Source organism: Momordica charantia (genome assembly GCF_013281855.1).
Source record: "Momordica charantia cultivar OHB3-1 chromosome 9 unlocalized genomic scaffold, Mcharantia_2.0 BLBB01000009.1, whole genome shotgun sequence".
Classification (NCBI taxonomy): domain Eukaryota; kingdom Viridiplantae; phylum Streptophyta; class Magnoliopsida; order Cucurbitales; family Cucurbitaceae; genus Momordica; species Momordica charantia.
In genome coordinates this window covers 31227524-31245795 of record NW_028275167.1, presented here as the reverse complement: position 1 = coordinate 31245795, position 18272 = coordinate 31227524, and the positions used below count along the sequence as shown (strand labels likewise).

General features: G+C 37.8%; 4 protein-coding genes across 4 annotated transcripts; 3 read left to right on the top strand and 1 right to left on the bottom strand.

Moving 5' to 3' along the window:
• Nucleotides 1-437: 437 nt before the first annotated feature.
• Nucleotides 438-2385, bottom strand: LOC111019699 (Ribosomal protein S21 family protein). Its single transcript, XM_022296110.2, has 2 exons — nt 1975-2385; nt 438-784 (listed from the first exon to the last, which is right to left on the bottom strand). The coding sequence occupies exons 1-2, from the start codon at nt 2301-2303 to the stop codon at nt 775-777; spliced, it is 339 nt and encodes a 112-aa protein (XP_022151802.1). The 5' UTR covers nt 2304-2385; the 3' UTR covers nt 438-774.
• Nucleotides 2386-2554: 169 nt separating this feature from the next.
• Nucleotides 2555-7903, top strand: LOC111019698 (O-fucosyltransferase family protein). Its single transcript, XM_022296109.2, has 11 exons — nt 2555-3011; nt 3431-3481; nt 3551-3641; nt 3746-3822; nt 3917-4005; nt 5052-5171; nt 5808-5924; nt 6019-6162; nt 6243-6366; nt 6477-6668; nt 7122-7903. Exons 1-11 carry the CDS (start codon nt 2712-2714, stop codon nt 7479-7481), a joined length of 1665 nt encoding a protein of 554 aa, XP_022151801.1. The 5' UTR covers nt 2555-2711; the 3' UTR covers nt 7482-7903.
• A 1980-nt stretch (nt 7904-9883) lies between these two features.
• LOC111019671 (GDSL esterase/lipase At3g26430) lies at nt 9884-12256 on the top strand. The gene is made up of 5 exons (XM_022296074.2): nt 9884-10184; nt 10339-10548; nt 10630-10802; nt 11421-11691; nt 11769-12256. The coding sequence occupies exons 1-5, from the start codon at nt 9944-9946 to the stop codon at nt 12026-12028; spliced, it is 1155 nt and encodes a 384-aa protein (XP_022151766.2). The 5' UTR covers nt 9884-9943; the 3' UTR covers nt 12029-12256.
• Nucleotides 12257-12661: 405 nt separating this feature from the next.
• On the top strand, nt 12662-17177 carry CSK (chloroplast sensor kinase). Its single transcript, XM_022296118.2, has 9 exons — nt 12662-13208; nt 13401-13562; nt 13669-13983; nt 14129-14194; nt 14318-14386; nt 14471-14563; nt 14826-15043; nt 16200-16473; nt 16563-17177. Exons 1-9 carry the CDS (start codon nt 12777-12779, stop codon nt 16821-16823), a joined length of 1890 nt encoding a protein of 629 aa, XP_022151810.1. The 5' UTR covers nt 12662-12776; the 3' UTR covers nt 16824-17177.
• The last annotated feature ends 1095 nt before the right edge of the window (nt 17178-18272 follow it).

Genomic DNA, 18272 nt, shown 5'->3' with positions numbered 1-18272 from the left:
TTTGCCTTGCGATTTCATGGGCAAGATTATTTACCTTTCTTCCAATGTTAGAAATTGAAGAAACTCTGGCAGTGAAAGAGTATTTTTTCCACAATCCAATGGGTTTCAATAATATCATTGTCTCCCCTTGTGAGCAGCCTCTAAACCTCCAAGGAGTTTCAAGCTGAATAGAGCAGCTCTTCCCAAATTTTTAAGTAACATTCATTTTTCCAAAGTCAAGTAAACAATAAATTTACCATATGAGCATAGCTAAACTAATTAAGAAACCTATATTTGATTAAAAAACCGTGAGTTGGAATCTCCATCCCACATGTTGGGATACAAACAGATCACAGTGAAAGTTATCCTTCCTTCGTGGGATATAAACAGATCATAGTTATCCTAAAGAACCTACCTGTTCACGTTACGTGATCCATGGATCACAATTTCTGGACAAGTTCTGTGCCTGCAGGGGGTTGCTATTTTTAATATATTCATAATCCGAAGTTCTACAAAAATCCAGCTAAAGTGCATGTAGTAGAAAATGATCAAAGAGGAAGACAATCAATTTGAGAGGGATCCATAATAGGGCGCAGAATTGCTAAAATAAGATAAAACAGAATATCTAATTAGAGCCTTCCTGCTGAATAAAGGCACTTCAATTGCACTTTTAAAAGGTAGCCAGAGTCGAGAGATCCGAAGAAAGAGCTTAGCAACATCTGAATTCAAGTCCAGGAGCAAGTTTCCTGTGAATCTACAATGCATCTTTTTTCCATCAATCTAAATGTCACATGCTTACAGACCCCTGCCACGATTCATACCATAAAGTTGAAGTTAGAGGAAAGTTACATAGAAATGAGGAAAAAACGAAAGGATAATTTCACACTTCCTCCAAAAAGATCACCTTATTACAATCATTTTCATGTTTAATTTGATCAAAGTATAAAATTTCCTCCCTTAAAATTGTAAATAAAGGATAATGCTCAGTTCAAGTTTAGTCCAAATCAGTTTCTCCTCTAGACTTGAGAAAATAATAGGCAAATCTCCATTTTACACCTTCCAAATTAATTTTTCTTCCCACTTACAATGAATAGAGAGATAGTTTGATTATTTTCTTCAGTTGTTTTTCAATATTTTCTTCCAAAAAATGAAAATAAAAATCAATTTAAAAGAAGGAAGTTGGTTGGGTGGAGGCTCGGGGGGGGGGGGGGGGGGGGGGGGGGGGGGGGGGGTGTTCTCCAAAAACCCCCAGGAGCGAAGTTAGGAGAACTTCTTTGAGCTAAAGATGCCAGGGAATTATTTGTTCAAAAAAGTCTTTAAAGATACTAATAATCCTTCTAAGAAATCCTGAACAAGTCTAGAAATCCCTTGTTCTATTCCCTTAAGGCCGAAGATGCCAAAATAAAACCTTTGAAGCTTTGATGTAATGTATTTTGCTTTCTTCCTGAATGGATGACCATCAAGGATTTGCTGAATAAAGTCTTTCATATTGTCAAAGGAAAGACAGTTGTCATTAATATTCAAAACAACTCCAAAGAATTAAAATGATAAGTACAGAAAAATTGTTATCTTTAACGATCACCAACATTATCGAATATCGACTTAACAATTCCCAAAAGAACTTCAGTGGGATTCATGCTCGACGGTATCTTTCCTTCAGCATTTTGACTTTACTATGAAGCATAATCTTGTGCTAGCCATGAAGATGGCGATGCTTTCGGCAGGAAGACTGATTTTTTAACTGTTCTATAGGCAGAAACTTGTTGCGTTTGATTGTACAGAGTAATGTTCCAAGATTGATGTTCTTTACACACTTCAAGTGCTGAGAAATCACTAATCGCTAAAAATAAGCAAGCAACTTATAAACAAAGCCAGAAGAACGGTATGATCAGGCCGCTATGCAGAAATCTATTCAAACACTTGCATCACTACTCAATAACGCATTGTTGAAAGAAAAGTTTCCTTTAGAAGACACTCCCGAAGATTGTAAAATACCTGACTTTCTTTATAAGGATGGCTTTGAGCTTGCGAGCTAGGTCCTGCGATCGAATTTTACGCTCCAAATTCTTCCGTGCCAAAACTCGTTTCTCGGAATTCTTAATGTGGTGGGTCTGCTCACGTTTAATCAGCCGCTCGATTCCGCTCGATTGCATCTTCCTTTGCAAAAATTTCAGTGCCCGCTCTAGATTTCCGTTCAGTACCTTCACTCGGATCCCCCTCCATTGCTGCTGCTGACAATGAAGGTTCTGCAGGAAATGTATCGAGTCAGTGGTGTGAATCGAAGGTCTGATGAAGCACGATACGTTCCGCGCCAACGAGTTCATCTCTAGGGTTTGGGCCTCGATTTCTCCGTTCTTACAACCGGTGGAGTTTTACGGTAAATGGCCACCGTTAAGAACTGAGAAACTATCCTGTAGTTCTCAGTCAAGGATAATAAATCCCAAGAAACGATCAGGGCCGTCTGATTACTAGGCGGGCCCGGGCCCACGATGGCCTTACAATAAGCTGTACTAAAAGTTATACTAAATGACGAACATATCCCGAAGTCAAAAACGTAATTTCACATTTATCCTTCAAGGATCGAGGTTGTGGATCCGACTGAAATCCACGATCTTACATGGACCTTGGAAATCTTCCTGCAAAAAACAGAGACAAGAAACGATACAGAAGTGAAGCTCCACGAGATAAAAGTAAGTAACTGAAAAATTCTGGCTTACACTCCGAACCGAGCCATGGTTGAGCTCAGGCACTCGAGCTCGCTCGGGAACAGAGCCACTTCCTCGCCAATGAAGCGGGACGAAGACTCGTCCCCTTTAGTACCCGACCGCCAGTCAGACGACGATGACGATCGTGATCGTGATCGCCATTCGATCCGTGATCGCCCCTACTCCAGGCTCAGTTTTCAATCATTGTGCCCTTACTTTGGTGATGATGCAAGGGTTTCTCCATACAACTCCAGGATCTCACTCCTTTCTATCTTTCTACTAGTCACCGCTGGTTTGATCGCTATTTTCTCGATTGTTAAGCGTTTGGTGAGTTCTTCATTAGCTCTGTGCTTCGCATTATTTACTCGAATTTGATTTATTTATTTTTCGTTCGTTTCGTAGTACGCATTCCATGATGATTTATTTATTTGCTATCTGTTTGGTAGCAAGCATTCCGTGATTGATAATGAGGAAAGAATGTCAACGAGCTTCCATTTTATTTTTCTTTTTCCTTAAAATTTGAGGGGGAAATCCACTGCATTTCTACTCATCACAATGCTAAGAATGAGCTACGGTCCAACAAATTTCCTGGTGCTAGATTTAAGAAGCTCAATAGGAATGTGTAACTCGCTGCAGATTTCATGGTGCTAGATTTAAAAAGTCCGATAGGAAAGTGCAAATAGTTGAAAAGCTTTATTTTTTCTAAAATGTTTAAGTACTTTCTGATGTCGATTTCTTTATTGTAGAATTCCCCCTACTTGTGTGAAAAAGAGGGCATTACTCTTCATTGTCCACCGGTAAGTTCCTGGGAGATATCTTCTTTTTCGCATTCTTCGTTTTCTTAAAAAATTGATTTTCTGCTTCAGGTCAAGGAACGTCCTTCACTCTGGGAGAATCCTTATTCAGCAACCACTTCTTGGAAGCCTTGTGCCGAACTTCGTGATTCTGAAATTTCTGGTAACCTTGGTGAATTATCGGAATGTATACTTTATTCTTACTATTGTGGCTTTCCCTTTCTTCTTACACACTGCAAATGTTTGAATGTTCATGGCTTTTGTCAGATCTTCCTCCTGAAAATGAAACAAATGGCTACATATTCATCCATGCTGAGGGTGGTCTCAATCAGCAGAGAATTGCTGTGTGATATCTTTCTGCCAAATTTCAATGTGATTTATACAGAAACTTTTCCTTTCTCCATATTCAATTTAACATCATCCTTTTCTTGCTTGCAGATTTGCAATGCAGTTGCTGTGGCTAAAATACTGAATGCAACGCTTATTTTGCCAGTTTTAAAGCAGGACCAGATCTGGAAGGACCAAACGTAAGATATGTAGGCCAGTAGAGCTGCCTGAGTGACCTTTTGCTATTTTTTTTAATAGTTATTAGATTATTGTTTAATTCTTAAACTGTTTGACTTTAATGCTTAAAATATAAGTGTAGAATTGCTGAAAATTGTTATGATTGTTTAGAAATAAATAATAATGAACCCCATACCAAATGAAACTTTCTGCTCGATATGGTAAACATTCTGCCATTCCATTCACTCATCACATACAACCGCCCTAGACCGATGTATCATTGGTTTTGTTGCTTGAGAATTTTTAAGCTTTATCCTGTTGCCTCCTTTCATCAATCTTTATTTGAAGTCCTGACTCCTAAAAAAATCAAAATTATAGTGGAATTTCTGCATATTCAATCCAACTTTAGTTGATGTATCTCTCTGTTTCTTACAAAAGTATGTTTCTAATTCCTCCAATCCTCGCTGCCAGATTCTTCCTTTTTCTTCTGAATTTGGGGTGTCTGCACCAACTACTCCTCAATTAATTCTGTAAAGCAATAACATTTGTGAGAAACTTTTCGGATATTAAAATCTTGCAGAAGTCAAAGTATATCATGATTACTGCCACTATCTTACGTTTTTAACACAATATGGGCTCTCTTGAAGAGCTATTATCTTTGATTTTGATTGTTGGAATTTAGTCGTTATACCTATTATAATCCTGTCCAAGCCATTTTGGCACTTAAAATAATTTGCATGGAGGAACTCACATTGTCATTTTCAATTGCCTACAAGGGCAAAACCACCTTACTTTAGTTTTGTAAAAATCTAAAATTTGATCTTTCCCTTTTTCTTAAGGAATATTTTCCTAATTTGCTCACTCTTTATTTATAATATTTGTTCACTGTTGAAAGAAACTCTGGCTTTGCCCTTGATTGTCTAAACTAGTCTCAGTTGGTTATCCACTTGTGCGTTTTTCACTGTCCAGACCCTCAACTCCAAAAAGATAAAACCAAATAAAACTCTTGTTCATGTGTTTGCAGAATTCATTTTTGATGTTTCTTCACAACATTATGAAAACAATGCAGGAAATTTGAGGACATTTTTGATGTAGATCATTTCATTAATTACCTGAAGAATGATGTGCAAATTGTTCGTGATATTCCTGATTGGTTTACAGACAAATCAGAGCTATTTACCAGTATAAGGTTTGTTTATTTGTTCAAATGTGCATTTAGTGTTTTTATAGTTTGTTGATTTTCTTATATTTGTTGTTAGCTGTAGTTGTGGTCAAAATTTCAAAGTTCTGTTAGTTACTCAATTGATCTAATTGAAGTACTGTGCTGGATCTTCCATTTTTCATTGGGACATGTTTGTTGCTTAATAATACCATAGGAAAATGGAAAATGCTATCTTTTTATTCTTTATTTAATTTATTTTTATTTTATTGTGAAAATTAATTATTACTGATTGGGTATATGTCACACTATATCAGGGAGGATTATAGAAATAATTTCAACTTCTCTCCTCCCAAGAATTCATTAAAACCAGTCCCTTTTTTTTTTTCGGAAAACTAAACCACGGGCAGTAGGATATGAAATTACTTAGCAATGGATTCCAATATGATATGGAGATGTTTCCTAGAGCCTCAGCTTCCCTATTCTATTCCCTTCAACTCCGTCTCTCAAATTTCCCTCCTTAGAGGGCTTGAACCTTTTTCTTCTCAAGAACCTGGCTAAATCTACAGCCGTGGTGGATGAAATTGCTCATATATTTTATTTTGATTTTTTCTTTGAAGAAGTAACGTGTAATTATCATTGATTCTTGGATAAAGTTTATTGCAGACGTACAGTCAAGAACATTCCGAAGTATGCACCAGCACAGTTTTACATTGACAATGTGCTTCCTCGAATCAAAGAGAAGAAGATAATGGCATTAAAACCTTTTGTTGATCGGCTTGGGTAATTTGTTTACTACTTTAGCTTTTTGTATCAGAGTATTTGTTTTTCATGCATGAAATTACAATCATTAATATTCTTGGCCTTCTGATCTCAGGTATGACAATGTTCCTTCAGAAATCAACAGGCTAAGGTGCAGAGTGAACTATCACGCTCTTAAATTTCTTCCTGACATCGAGCACATGGCTGATGTATTAGCTTCAAGGATGAGAAGTCGCACAAACAGTTCAAACCCATATATGTAAGTATTGTTATATCTGGAATGTTTCCACAACTATAATTATGCATTGGAATCTTGGGTCTCATGCAATCTGTCTACAGGGCTCTTCATCTGAGGTTTGAGAAAGGAATGGTTGGACTATCATTTTGTGATTTTGTTGGGACAAGAGAGGAGAAAGTCAAAATGGCAGAATACAGGAAAAAAGAATGGCCACGTAGATATAAGGTGACCTAAAGTAATTGGTTTTTCCCTATATGTGTTCAATTGTGACTAGATATGATAAAACAAGCCATTCGTTCAATGTCCGTCTTTTATTTGCAATTTCTGTTTTGCAGAATGGTTCCCACTTGTGGCAACTGGCCCTGCAGAAAAGAAAGGAAGGACGTTGCCCTCTTGAGCCTGGAGAAGTAGCCGTAATTCTTAGAGCAATGGGCTATCCGAAGGAAACTCAAATCTATGTTGCATCTGGTCAGGTGTATGGCGGACAGAATAGGATGGCGCCACTGAGGAACATGTTCCCAAATCTGGTAAATTATCTAAGGCCTCTTTGAAACTTTCAAAACTATTTTATGATTCTACACTTTAAAATATTTAATGTTAGTAGATGATTGGCCGGAGTATCAAGTACCAAGAATATGATGAATGATATAAAAATAGTGAACTTGAACAGATCCAATGGAGAAAAACCTTCATATATATTGGTAGCTTCATAAACTAAAAAGATTTGACATTGATATAAGAGCACACTATATTTACAAACAAACTTCTGCAACTCTCGTGATTTCCTAAAATATCTGTAGACATCAAAATTTTACATATTTGAGGCCTCAAGATTTTGACAAAATTGAGATCTTTTCGTTGACATCAGCATATAACTTGTCGGGTACCCTAACTTCTTCCACGTTCTTTATCTGTAAAATCGAACTATATGATACCGTTTTCTTGCCATGTTTTGATATTTTTATTTCAAGTACTGACAGGTTACGAAGGAAGAGTTAGCTACCAAAGAGGAGTTAGATAGCTTCAGGAAACATGTCACCAGTTTAGCAGCATTAGATTTCTTAGTCTGCTTGAAGTCTGATGTGTTTGTGATGACCCATGGAGGTAACTTCGCAAAATTGATTATTGGGGCGCGCAGATATTTGGGTCACCGTCTAAAATCCATAAAACCGGACAAAGGGCTAATGTCAAAGTCTTTTGGAGACCCATACATGGGCTGGGCCCCCTTCGTAGAGGATGTCGTTGTCACCCACCAAACCCGGACTGGATTACCAGAAGAGACTTTTCCCAACTATGACCTCTGGGAGAATCCCCTCACCCCATGCATGTGCAGAGCTTAAATATGAAGACATATATGGCATTTGAATCCGATTGTTTTTGGAGAATCTCCTTCATCAATACCATTTATTTGCTTTGCAAGTGGAAAGTTTCTTCCCCAGATGGAACTGAGAACTGAACGTGGATTGGCTATTGTGAAATGGAGGTTGGCCGGAGCAAGTTGATACCAATCTCTGTGGCTCTATTTTGTATCCTTAACGAGAGAACCAGTTTCAGCAGTTTTGTCCCCTAAGAAGTAGGAGTAGAGATATGATTTTGCATGTGTTCCGGAATGTCGAAGGGTATCTGGTACGTATAAGCAGCTCAGCTCCTGGGATGAATTATATATGAACTGCCCCGAGCCTATGTACCATTTTAACTTTCTTTTTTTTTTTTTTGTAGTTTTATTTGACTTTGTTTTTAGTAAATATGTTGATTAACGTCATTTCTCACATCTTATAGAATAGAAATTTCGAATTTTTCATCCAGTACGTAGGATGTTTTTCATTTAAAGATTTTCTTACAAATGGTGCATATGCCTTTGAGTTGTGATATCGAAGTTGGGACCTTTACAAACGTGAAAATGCATGCTTTCTTTTTGTCCTTTCAAGATAGGATATCTGAGTTGGCCATCTGAATTCTGAACGACTGCGTTGGGTTTTAGTTCAACCACTACAAAACAGTACAATCATGGTTAAGTTACATATTCTATTCTATCCTCATACTTTTAGGTTTTCGTAAGTTTTCAAAATTTGTGATTACGACGTATAATTTTATTAGTTTGACAGTTTATTGAACAAACTAGAAATAAATGGGTAGATGTATTGAGTGATGCAGTTTTGTCTAATTAATTAGTGTTAGTGGCAAAAACCAAAGTTAACATCATTTAAAATGGTCTGCTATTATAAATGACATCGACACTTTTCGGTGTGACGTATGGTGCTTGTTTGGGCCTTCTTTAACAAAAAAAAATATTTATAATATTTATGATTTTAAGTTCATGCTGTATTCTTCATTACTGTTTCACGTCTACTAAGGTGTCCTAATGGTATTGATAAGTGAATTTTCAGGAACAAATTAAAAGAACGACTTCTTCCAAAGGATGATCTTATCAAAAAAAAAAAAAAAAAGATTATCCAATAATTTATTTTCTAATGCGATAAATTTTTTAAATATATTTCTTAATAGAATCAATTATTATGGTAAAGGTTTATCTTAATTTTTTAAAAGAAAAACAAGTAACCACTACTTAAAAAATTGACAGTTCCTAATTTTTTAATAGGTTAGAAAAAATATCTTTGTTTATAAATTTCTATCTCAAAATTTTAATGGCGGCCAGTAAAGAGAAATTTCACTCCATTCCATAGCACAAATTTAAGTCGTATTTTTAAAAAATGTCAACTTTTTGTTTTTTTTTTTTTTTCAAATATGGTATAAATTTGACTTTTCTAGATGCGTTTTCGTTTACCTTATATTTGAGTTTGACTTTAATTTAAATTTTACTATTTTTGTAAAATTTTAAACCTCCTACTATATTTACAAATATTTATTTATTTTGTTATTTATATAATTACCTCTAATCTAATGTCCTGAACAAGTCCTAAACCATAATTGGAGATTTTTTTTATTGTCGCAATGTTTCCCAAATTTGAATGGGATTGGATTGGACAACTAGATTTTTCTAGACCTAACCTAATAAGCACAATAGAGTCCACCTTTTTCTATACAATCCAAAGTTACACGTGGTCCCAAAATCTGAATTTAGACCATCAAACATCTAAATTTTTTTAAGTTCAAGAACATATAGATATAAGTATTCAAATCTCCAACTTCACGATACTTAGATGGATAAATATTTACATTTACTCAAATTTGAATTGATTCAAATTGGTAGACCATGGGTTGGATAATAGGGACCAACATAGCATGCTCAACTTGGCAATCCAAACTCACCAACATAAGTCACTTTGCGTGGGAGGGTCCAACGAAAGTCTACATCATGACATAACATTTTTATTAATTCAAAGGGGTAAAGTAAGTATATAAAAGACTTAAAGGTAGAACACGAGTTAATTGCCACATTTATCTTCGATGCCCTCACAATTACAATTACCTCTTCTGCTAATTGAGAAATAAACACTACAGATTGGTTCCCTTCCCTGGCTCCTGAATAACGTTATGCAGTCTGATATTTATGTACATTTTACCCTTTTTTCCGTTTCTGTAGTAACCCATATCTTGGACCAAATCACTCAACCTTATCCAGGAAAATCAGCGCGCCCCAAATTCTCAAAGTTTAATCAGCCATTCATACCTAAAATTCTACAGGCCGGATCTTAACGGCTTGCTTCTGATCCCAAATCTAAACAGATCCACTACCTCCACGCCCCATCTACATGTATGGAGCAGCTTTCACTTACATTTTGAAATCTCTCTCTCTCTCTCTCTCTCTCTCTCTCTCTCTCTCTCTCTCTCTCTCTCTCTCATGGAGTGCCATTCCTTAATTATTGGTGTCACCACTTTTTTGGCACTTTCAGTGATTCCCTGCTCAGTGCTGGCCAGAGAGCCCTGTAATTTTCCGGCTGTGTTCAACTTTGGCGACTCCAATTCCGACACTGGTGGCCTTTCTGCGGTGTTTGGCCAGGCTCCGCCGCCCAATGGGAGGTCCTATTTCCGCGGCCCTGCTGGCCGCTACTCCGATGGCCGCCTCATCGTCGATTTCATAGGTACTTCCCTTTTTACTTACTTCAATTTCATTTCAACTAGAAAAAAAGATCTTCTTTTTTGGTCTGTCTCTGGGGATTTGGTCGTGATGTTACTGTTCTTTCACATGACCGACAGATCATGCGTTTTGATTTTCTTTTGATGTTGAACTTTTAGCCAAAAGCCTTGGATTGCCATATCTAAGCGCGTATCTTGATGCGCTGGGAGCCAACTTCACCCATGGAGCCAATTTCGCCACGGCTGGCTCAACAATTCGACCCCAAAACACAACTATCCAGCAGAGTGGGTTCAGTCCCATCTCACTCAACGTTCAATACAACGAGTTCTATGACTTCCGTCGCAGATCCCAGACCGTGCGAAATCGAAGTGAGTCATTTTTGCAAATTGGGTCGGATGAATTGCAGCCAAAATTCTTCCTCTATTTATGTTGACTGTGGTTCTTCTCAGTCGGCGGCATTTTTGAGCAATTATTGCCGGAGGAAGGCGCATTCAGTCGGGCCTTGTACACTTTTGACATTGGCCAGAACGATTTAACGAGTGGCTACTTCGCCAACATGACAGTCGACCAAGTTAGGGCCTACATCCCTGAAGTACTCGACCAGTTCTCCAATATTGTCAGGGTTAGCGATTCACATTCACATTCACATTGACACCCATTTTTACTCCTTTTTTTATCTTTTAAAATGTTGAGATATTTATATTAATTAGATTTAGTTTAAATTTTGGGTTGAGTGATCCTTCGATGGTTGATTCATTCTTACCTTAGTATCAGAGTAGAAGTAGAAGGTTTGTGTTCTTAGTTCCTCTCTATTTATTATGATTTCCACTTTGTTGGGTTTTATTGTAATTTTACATACCCACAAGAGAAGGAAATGTTGAAATATTCGTATGCATGTCAAATTGAAATTATTTGACTTTTAAAAGAAATTTGGCAAATGATGAAGATATGGAAATAGTCTCAATAAGACATATCAGTCGAGGCAAGCAAGGTGGTGGTCTATGGGTTGATCAGACGACAACTCCCTCATGACTGATTTAGTTTTTTCGGAATTTGTTTTATGTTAAGTTGTTTTCTATGGTTGATTCATCCTTCACTAAGAGCGGAAAAACTAGGATTGTTAGCTCCTCCCAATTTATTAGGATTTTCATTTGAATTTTGTTGTCATTTTATCAAACTATTGTTTTTTATTTATCCAAAAACACAAAATATGCATCGTATTTGTGTGCGTGTAATGTAGTGGGTGCACAGTCAAGGGGGGAGATTCTTCTGGATCCATAACACGGGCCCAGTGGGCTGCCTTCCATATGTATTGGACCGAAAGCCCGTTTCAGCCTCAGAATACGACAAATATGGATGCGCCACGCCTTTCAATGAGTTGGCCCAAACTTTCAACCGCGGCCTCAAGGAAGCAGTGGTTGAACTTCGCGAGGATTTGCCCGACGCTGCCATCACCTACGTTGATATTTACTCGCTCAAATACGCTCTGATCAGCGAACACAAGAAGCACGGTATCCGTTTTTCTTCCTCTGGTTTGAATTTTGATATTATACTGTATGGTTGGTTTTGAGGTGGAATTGAAATGTAGGGTTCGAATTTCCACTGAGGACGTGCTGTGGGCATGGTGGGAAGTACAACTTCAACGTGAACCTTGGATGTGGAGGAACGAAGAGGATCCATGGGAAGGATGTTTTGATCGGAAAATCTTGTGAAAACCCAGCGGTGTATGTTAATTGGGATGGTGTACATTTTACTCAGGCGGCCAACAAATGGATCTTCGATCAGATTAAAGATGGTTCTTATTCAGAACCACCGATCCCTCTCAAGATGGCTTGCCACAGGGCCTGATCTAATCTCATATCGTAGCACGAAAAAGAGTTCCCTTCCATCTGCTTCTTTCTCTAGTGGTGTGAACATAACATGTGATTTAAGGCAGATTAATTAGTAGGAACTCTCACAATCACAGCGCCCCTTCTCTTCTTTCTGTAGTAGCACTTTTTTTTTTTTGTCTCCATCGCGCTACGATAATAATATTAGAGATTCTCTGTGGTTAATATTTCCATTTGAGTTATGTTATCATTTGTGTCCTATTTTGAAATTGGTTATGGTGGATATAATCTCCACCCTACCGATAAGACAAGCTGTAAATCATGCATGGGGTATCGAAAGGATCCGGATGATAAACGCAAAATCGTCTGAATTTAAGAATTGGAAACTAAAAAATTTGAAAATTATTGAGAATGCGACCGTCCAAACAACTTCATCAATCATAGCTGCAAAGCCAAGACTCAGATGAAGGCAATTTCATGAAATTATCTTTTCATCAAGAATTTTTTAATTAACTAGAAAAATTATTTTTTACAATACTCACGAATGGTAAGACAAAGTTGCTCCTCACTGAGCAGGAGCCAAACTTTATCCATACTTTCTTAAACACCAAAGAAAAAGATTTAACACCTGTCCGCGCTACGCTCCATCTGATCTACCCGGGAAAATCCGTTTGTTTTCATCCACTCCCCAACGAAGTTCCGTGTCTTGCTTGCTTACACGCTGCTCTCTGAGAGTGAGAGACACATCGCCATCGCCTGCAATTGCAATGCTACTCTCTGCGCCTGCTCTCCAAAACCCTCTCTACTACGCCAATTCTTCCTCCTCCTTTCTCCCCTTCCTCTCCAACAATGCCCTAAAACTCCACAGCTTCATTAGGCTCAGGCCACTCACCTTCGCTTCCGCTTCTTCCTCCCTCACTGACTCATCCTCCATCCGGAACCCTAGCCTTAATCCCAACCTGCTTCGGCACGTTGCTCATACCGTACGCGATGATGAGGAAGATGGGCCTATGGTGTCATCAGCCTGCGCGGTGGCGTCTGCCATTCTCAGAGCTTCCACCTCCCCTGTGGAGTTTGTACACAGGATCGAGAAGAGCCACAATAAAGGGTTGGTACTGCCGAGCCCTGATTTCCGGAGACTCTGTGTCGAACAGTTGGACCTGTTTCGCCGGATTGTTGATCCTGAGGCCTTGCTCTCGGTTTGTGTTTCCTTAAAACTTATATTTAGCTAAATTTGTTGGGGTGAACTATTATGCTCGTTATTTTCCCGTTTGAAATTTTAGTTGTTGGCTCTGCCGAACAGTTCTATGCGTTTGTTTAGGTTCGAGAGTTTAGAGCTGTAATGTGTCGGTGAGATTAGAGGAAAGGGATTTAGATGCTTTTTCTTACAGGTCTATGTTAGACCTGCTGGGAGCTATGTGATGGACCGTCTAGAGCTGCGTTGTGTTGCATCCTACCCAGGTGTTAATGTGACTGACGTTGTGCTGTTGGTTGGGAATTTTAGCGTTCCAACTGGTTTACGTGCTGCAGAAGCCGCTTTTTCCAGTCAACGAGTATGGTTAAACGTCTTCAGTTTTTCAATTTAATAGCCGTTTAGGATAAATGACTGATACGCTATTGGTTAATAGTTGAAGTTTAAAAAGTCAGTCTCAATTGTAGGTGGAAGTTATCCCAGAGCATAATGCCATAGTCTTTCCAATGGTGAAACACCCTTTTGTTGTGGGGTTCTTGGTCGCCGAGCTTCCAAACCTGGAAATGGAAAGATGCATGGGTATGCAGAGTTCTGATCATGATCTGTGGCCGTACTCATCTCCATACGAAGCCTGTGCTCTGTTAACTGGCTCAGAGACAAGTACACAAGGAATCCAAAGTACTACAAATGGGCCATTGAGAACGTACAAGCTTAATCAAGATCGGCAATCAAATGCCTTCCACATCTCCCGTTCTCTTGCAATGGCATACGTCATGGATCAGGTTTGTTGGATCGTTTTCATTCAGTACATTGCCACTGATGGTTATTTTTTATTACTCTTGCAATCTGACAATTTTACAGGTTGTGCTTCTTAGCTTCCATTTGTATTTTGTCACTTAGTTTAAGACAGCATTTTTTCTTCTGCAGAAAGCAATGTTGCTCCAGCAATCATCATGGCAAAATAATTTGAGGATGAGCAATCTGGTTGACCAAGTAAGGCGTTCTACATCTTACTTCATTTTGTGTTTTCACTTATTAAGTAGCATGTTAGTGCTCATAAAAGGAAAAAAAGAAGTTGCAGATTAATGTTTTCCCTCACATTTTATCCTCTCACAGATTCGTGGTTCTCTTTCTAGCATCCAAAGTTTAAGTAAGATGTTATCTGTCCACATGAAGAAGAGCGAGGTTAGAGTTTTTATTTCTTTAAGGTGCTAGGTCACTTCTTTCTCTGTTTATACATGTTTGTGTTTGGATTACTTGGTTTTGCAGATTGCATATGAGATTTTAGAAGACATACTGTTGCAAGGGGATCATATGAGAGATACCCTTCGACAACTGCAGGATGCTGTTTCCTTGACTAAGGCACTTGATCTCTCTTTTTCTCTTGCTATTACTGTGATTCTCTTGTTCTTTTTACATGATCCTTGTCATTTTGAAGTGCTTATTTATTCCATTTGGTCGATTTGTTCATTGCATTACAATTCTAATTATGTGCTCAGAAAAACAAATTACTAACTAGAAATTTCAGCCCAAAGTTACATGAGACTACCTCGGTGAAAAGACTTGTCTATGTTTTCTTATGAAGTGTTACTACGTGACAAAAATTTACTTGTGTTGTTTCTAGGCAAATATAGTGCACTACAATGAAGAAACACTGAAGAAAATGTACAAGTCCTCAAACCCTTTGTCTGAGTCAGTGAAAAATCAGTTGGATAACTTTCCGAAAGATGTTTCTAGCCTTCGAATGCAAGGTGGGTTAGTTTCTTCTAACACTACAGTTAAGGACTTAGAGATGCCCATGCCACCTGCGGTGCTTGCTCCTGTTCAACGATATGGAATTAGGTACATTCTTGCCTCCAATGTTTATGATTTCCTTAGTTTGAGGAAGAATGAAAATGTGGCACATCTGAACATTTCACAGTTCAACCCGTTACCTCTTCTTTTCAGAAACTAATGAATGCATCAGAATTGGGCACTTGTTGGGCCTTTTACTTTAAATGTTGTCCAGCACAGTGTTCTAGGGCAGAGTAGGATATCAGAAAAAAATTTCTATGTTTGGGATCCAACCATGCGAAACCTTGCCCCAATGAATTTGGTTTGCTGTTAATTTTTGTCATCTATGACTTTTGATGTTAAATGGTATTGGGGAACTTATGATTACCAATGCTGGAAATGATCAGCAACGTACAGGGGATGTTTCAGAAATCCCAGCTTTATTGCAGGTGGTTTCTTGCCTTGGGCAGTGCATGGAGGAGCATTTTAATTCCCCACTAGAGATATCCAACGAGCTTGAATGATATTAAACAAGCTCTTGCTCAACCAAGAAGGAAACCCTTTCTTAGAAACCATGAATTATCATGGGCATTAAGGGGTGCCAATGGACGAAGGAAGGGGCCACTTAACAAAATAAATGTACCACGGGTAGTCTGTGAATAAAAAGCAGCATAAGAAGAGGGTGGTCATCATCTGATGAAAATAGTGACAGTTCTGAAACAGACTAAAAAATGTAGCAACTTCATGAAACACAAACAGATCCACATCAAATGTTAGTGTCAAGGAAATTTCACGGGTTATTTAATATTGGTGTTTTGGGTTTTAGGCCTATCCTGGATGGTTTATTTTCCTCTTTTGGTTTTTTTTTCCCGTTTAAATTTGCCCTATATGTGCAAGAAAAGGTTTTGCTTGAGCATTTGGGTACTGCTTACCGGTGGATTGATTCTTCTGCTTAGAATTCTAGACGTGTGCATGTTTGATCACCATTTATCCATAATCCATTTGCCTATTGGTTTCATCCCTATCATAAAATGTTGCAGTAGTCAATCTGGTGCACAAACATTGGAGTATTTGACGTTCTGATGCTGATAATTAAATTCTCTCATACTTGCTCATCATCAATAGGATGAATATCTTTGCATTTCCTAAATGAAGTCAGTTTGTTTTTCAAAGTTATAATCTCAAGTTTACTAATCTGACGATTTTTGAATGTAATGTCAGGAAGGTCATGCAACGTTTCTGATGTACTGATAGATTTGGTTGAGGCAGTGAAACCTCTGGCGTGTAAACAGCAACGTATAGTAGAACTAAGTGAACAGGCTTGTTCTATGCAAATTGCCGTGGAAGAATCTTCACTGCGTCAGGCTTTGAGCAATTTAATTGAGGGTGCACTATTACGTACGCGTGTTGGAGGAAGGGTAGAAATTGTATCTACCACAGCGCCAGCAGGTGGTGCACTTATAGTTATAGATGATGATGGCCCCGATATGCACTACATGGTTAGTGGTTGGGCATTTGTTTAAATCGTGCCCGTATTATGATCTCTACCAATATTTGATATTTGTTTTGTTGGTGCAACTTCCTTCAGACGCAGATGCATTCACTCACACCATTTGGAGCAGATCTCTTGTCCAAGGAAAGGGTGGAAGACAATATGACATGGAACTTTGTAGCCGGGCTGACTGTTGCTTGCGAGATACTTGAGAGTTACGGGTGTGTAGTGCGTGTCATATCACCCAGGTGCTCGGATGCAGCGCTCGGGTCTGGTGGAACTCGCTTGGAACTATGGCTTCCTTCCATCCCAGGTACAACACTGCACAATTTCGACATTCCCACTCAGGAGGCATAGTGAGTAGATAAACTGCCCGATGTGTATATATCTCTGCAACTGATTAAGGATATATACGGTGAGAATGAGAGAGAATTTGAGTTAGCTTACTCAAAGTTGCTGCCAGTCTATGAGAATACGTGATAGTTTATGTGAGTTTTTGTATAGTTTACTGCAGGACATTCTATCAAAATAGTGTATACGTAGTATAACTAGCATCCAGCAAAACCTCCTTGATATAGCTTGCTTGCTCGCTCTTCCCCTTGTTGGTAGACATGCGTGTGTGCATAAAAAGTGTTTTGCATGTGTCAGCCATGAATTAGCTTCAAAGTTCGAACTGAAATATTGAACTCTGGAATAGTGATTTTCATTGGATCTTGTTGTTGAGTTCACTTTCTAAATGAATGTCAGTTATCCAAAAGAATATGTAAATGGTCAATATTTATGGAATTGAGAAGTATTCAATTCTGACAACAACAACAAAAGAAAAATCAAAACTCTAATAGAATAGTGAATGTTAGGTAAATCGTAGATTGGGTGTGCGTGAGTGGGGGGCTAACTAGAGCATTTATTAGGAAACCTAAAACCTGATTTCGGTAGTCAACCTTACCTAACAAATAGACTCTTTCATATCCTCTCTTGATTGATATGATAACCATGGCAGAAGTCCAGGACTTAATTGATGCCTTTAGTCTTTCTACTGTTCACGGAAAGTAACATATATATATATATATATATATATATATATATATATATATTATAATTTTGGTTAAATTACAACTGCAGTCTCCAAACTTTTAGAACAATATCTAATAGGACTTTTAATATATACAATTTAAGGATAAACACAAATGTGAAAGACTAAGAACTTATTAGATACAAAATTCGATTTTATTTAATAAACTAGAAATTTGTGACCAAATGTAGGTGAATGCAATGTTTGGATTTAAGCACTCTTGTGTCAAGTTTGATTTTATTTTTTTTTTCCTTTTTAATATTCAGTTTGAGAGTTTTTCTGTCTATTGATCTTGAGAGAATTAGTATTTAATTGCTATATTGGGATAAAATTCACTTATTCATTACCCTAAAAAATCCCACTGCGCCAAATCCATAGATATAAAATAAATTCTCTCTGATTTTTTTTTACGAGTACAAGATATAAAATAAAATTGATTCATTGAATGATTTAATAGTTTATCGTAAGCACGCTGTCTTCCGTATGTTTGATGTCTTCTGTATGTTATTAAAAATTGAGATTGGGATGTGTCTGGAATTATTTCCATCATAGGTCAACTTCATTTTAAGAATTCTTTTTCTTTTTTGGCGCTAACTCGAACCTAGTTTTATTGGTTAAGATGTATATCTTTTAAATACCTCCACGTATTGAACTAAAAAACATACATTAATTTCTTTTTCTATTTTTTCATGATGTAAAATTCAAATTTGAGGTGTCCACTTCTACTGCAATCA

Excerpts from the sequence above, each read along its gene's own strand:
- LOC111019699 (XM_022296110.2), bottom strand. The coding sequence starts at position 2,303 with ATGAACTCGTTGGCGCGGAACGTATCGTGCTTCATCAGACCTTCGATT.
- LOC111019671 (XM_022296074.2), top strand. The coding sequence starts at position 9,944 with ATGGAGTGCCATTCCTTAATTATTGGTGTCACCACTTTTTTGGCACTT. Across the intron at positions 10,549-10,629 it reads CCAGACCGTGCGAAATCGAA|TCGGCGGCATTTTTGAGCAA; the intron begins GTGAGTCATTTT and ends GGTTCTTCTCAG. Across the intron at positions 11,692-11,768 it reads CAGCGAACACAAGAAGCACG|GGTTCGAATTTCCACTGAGG; the intron begins GTATCCGTTTTT and ends ATTGAAATGTAG.
- CSK (XM_022296118.2), top strand. The coding sequence starts at position 12,777 with ATGCTACTCTCTGCGCCTGCTCTCCAAAACCCTCTCTACTACGCCAAT. Across the intron at positions 13,563-13,668 it reads CCGCTTTTTCCAGTCAACGA|GTGGAAGTTATCCCAGAGCA; the intron begins GTATGGTTAAAC and ends TCTCAATTGTAG. Across the intron at positions 14,564-14,825 it reads ATGCTGTTTCCTTGACTAAG|GCAAATATAGTGCACTACAA; the intron begins GCACTTGATCTC and ends TGTTGTTTCTAG.
- LOC111019698 (XM_022296109.2), top strand. The coding sequence starts at position 2,712 with ATGGTTGAGCTCAGGCACTCGAGCTCGCTCGGGAACAGAGCCACTTCC. Across the intron at positions 5,172-5,807 it reads GAGCTATTTACCAGTATAAG|ACGTACAGTCAAGAACATTC; the intron begins GTTTGTTTATTT and ends AGTTTATTGCAG. Across the intron at positions 6,367-6,476 it reads AATGGCCACGTAGATATAAG|AATGGTTCCCACTTGTGGCA; the intron begins GTGACCTAAAGT and ends TCTGTTTTGCAG.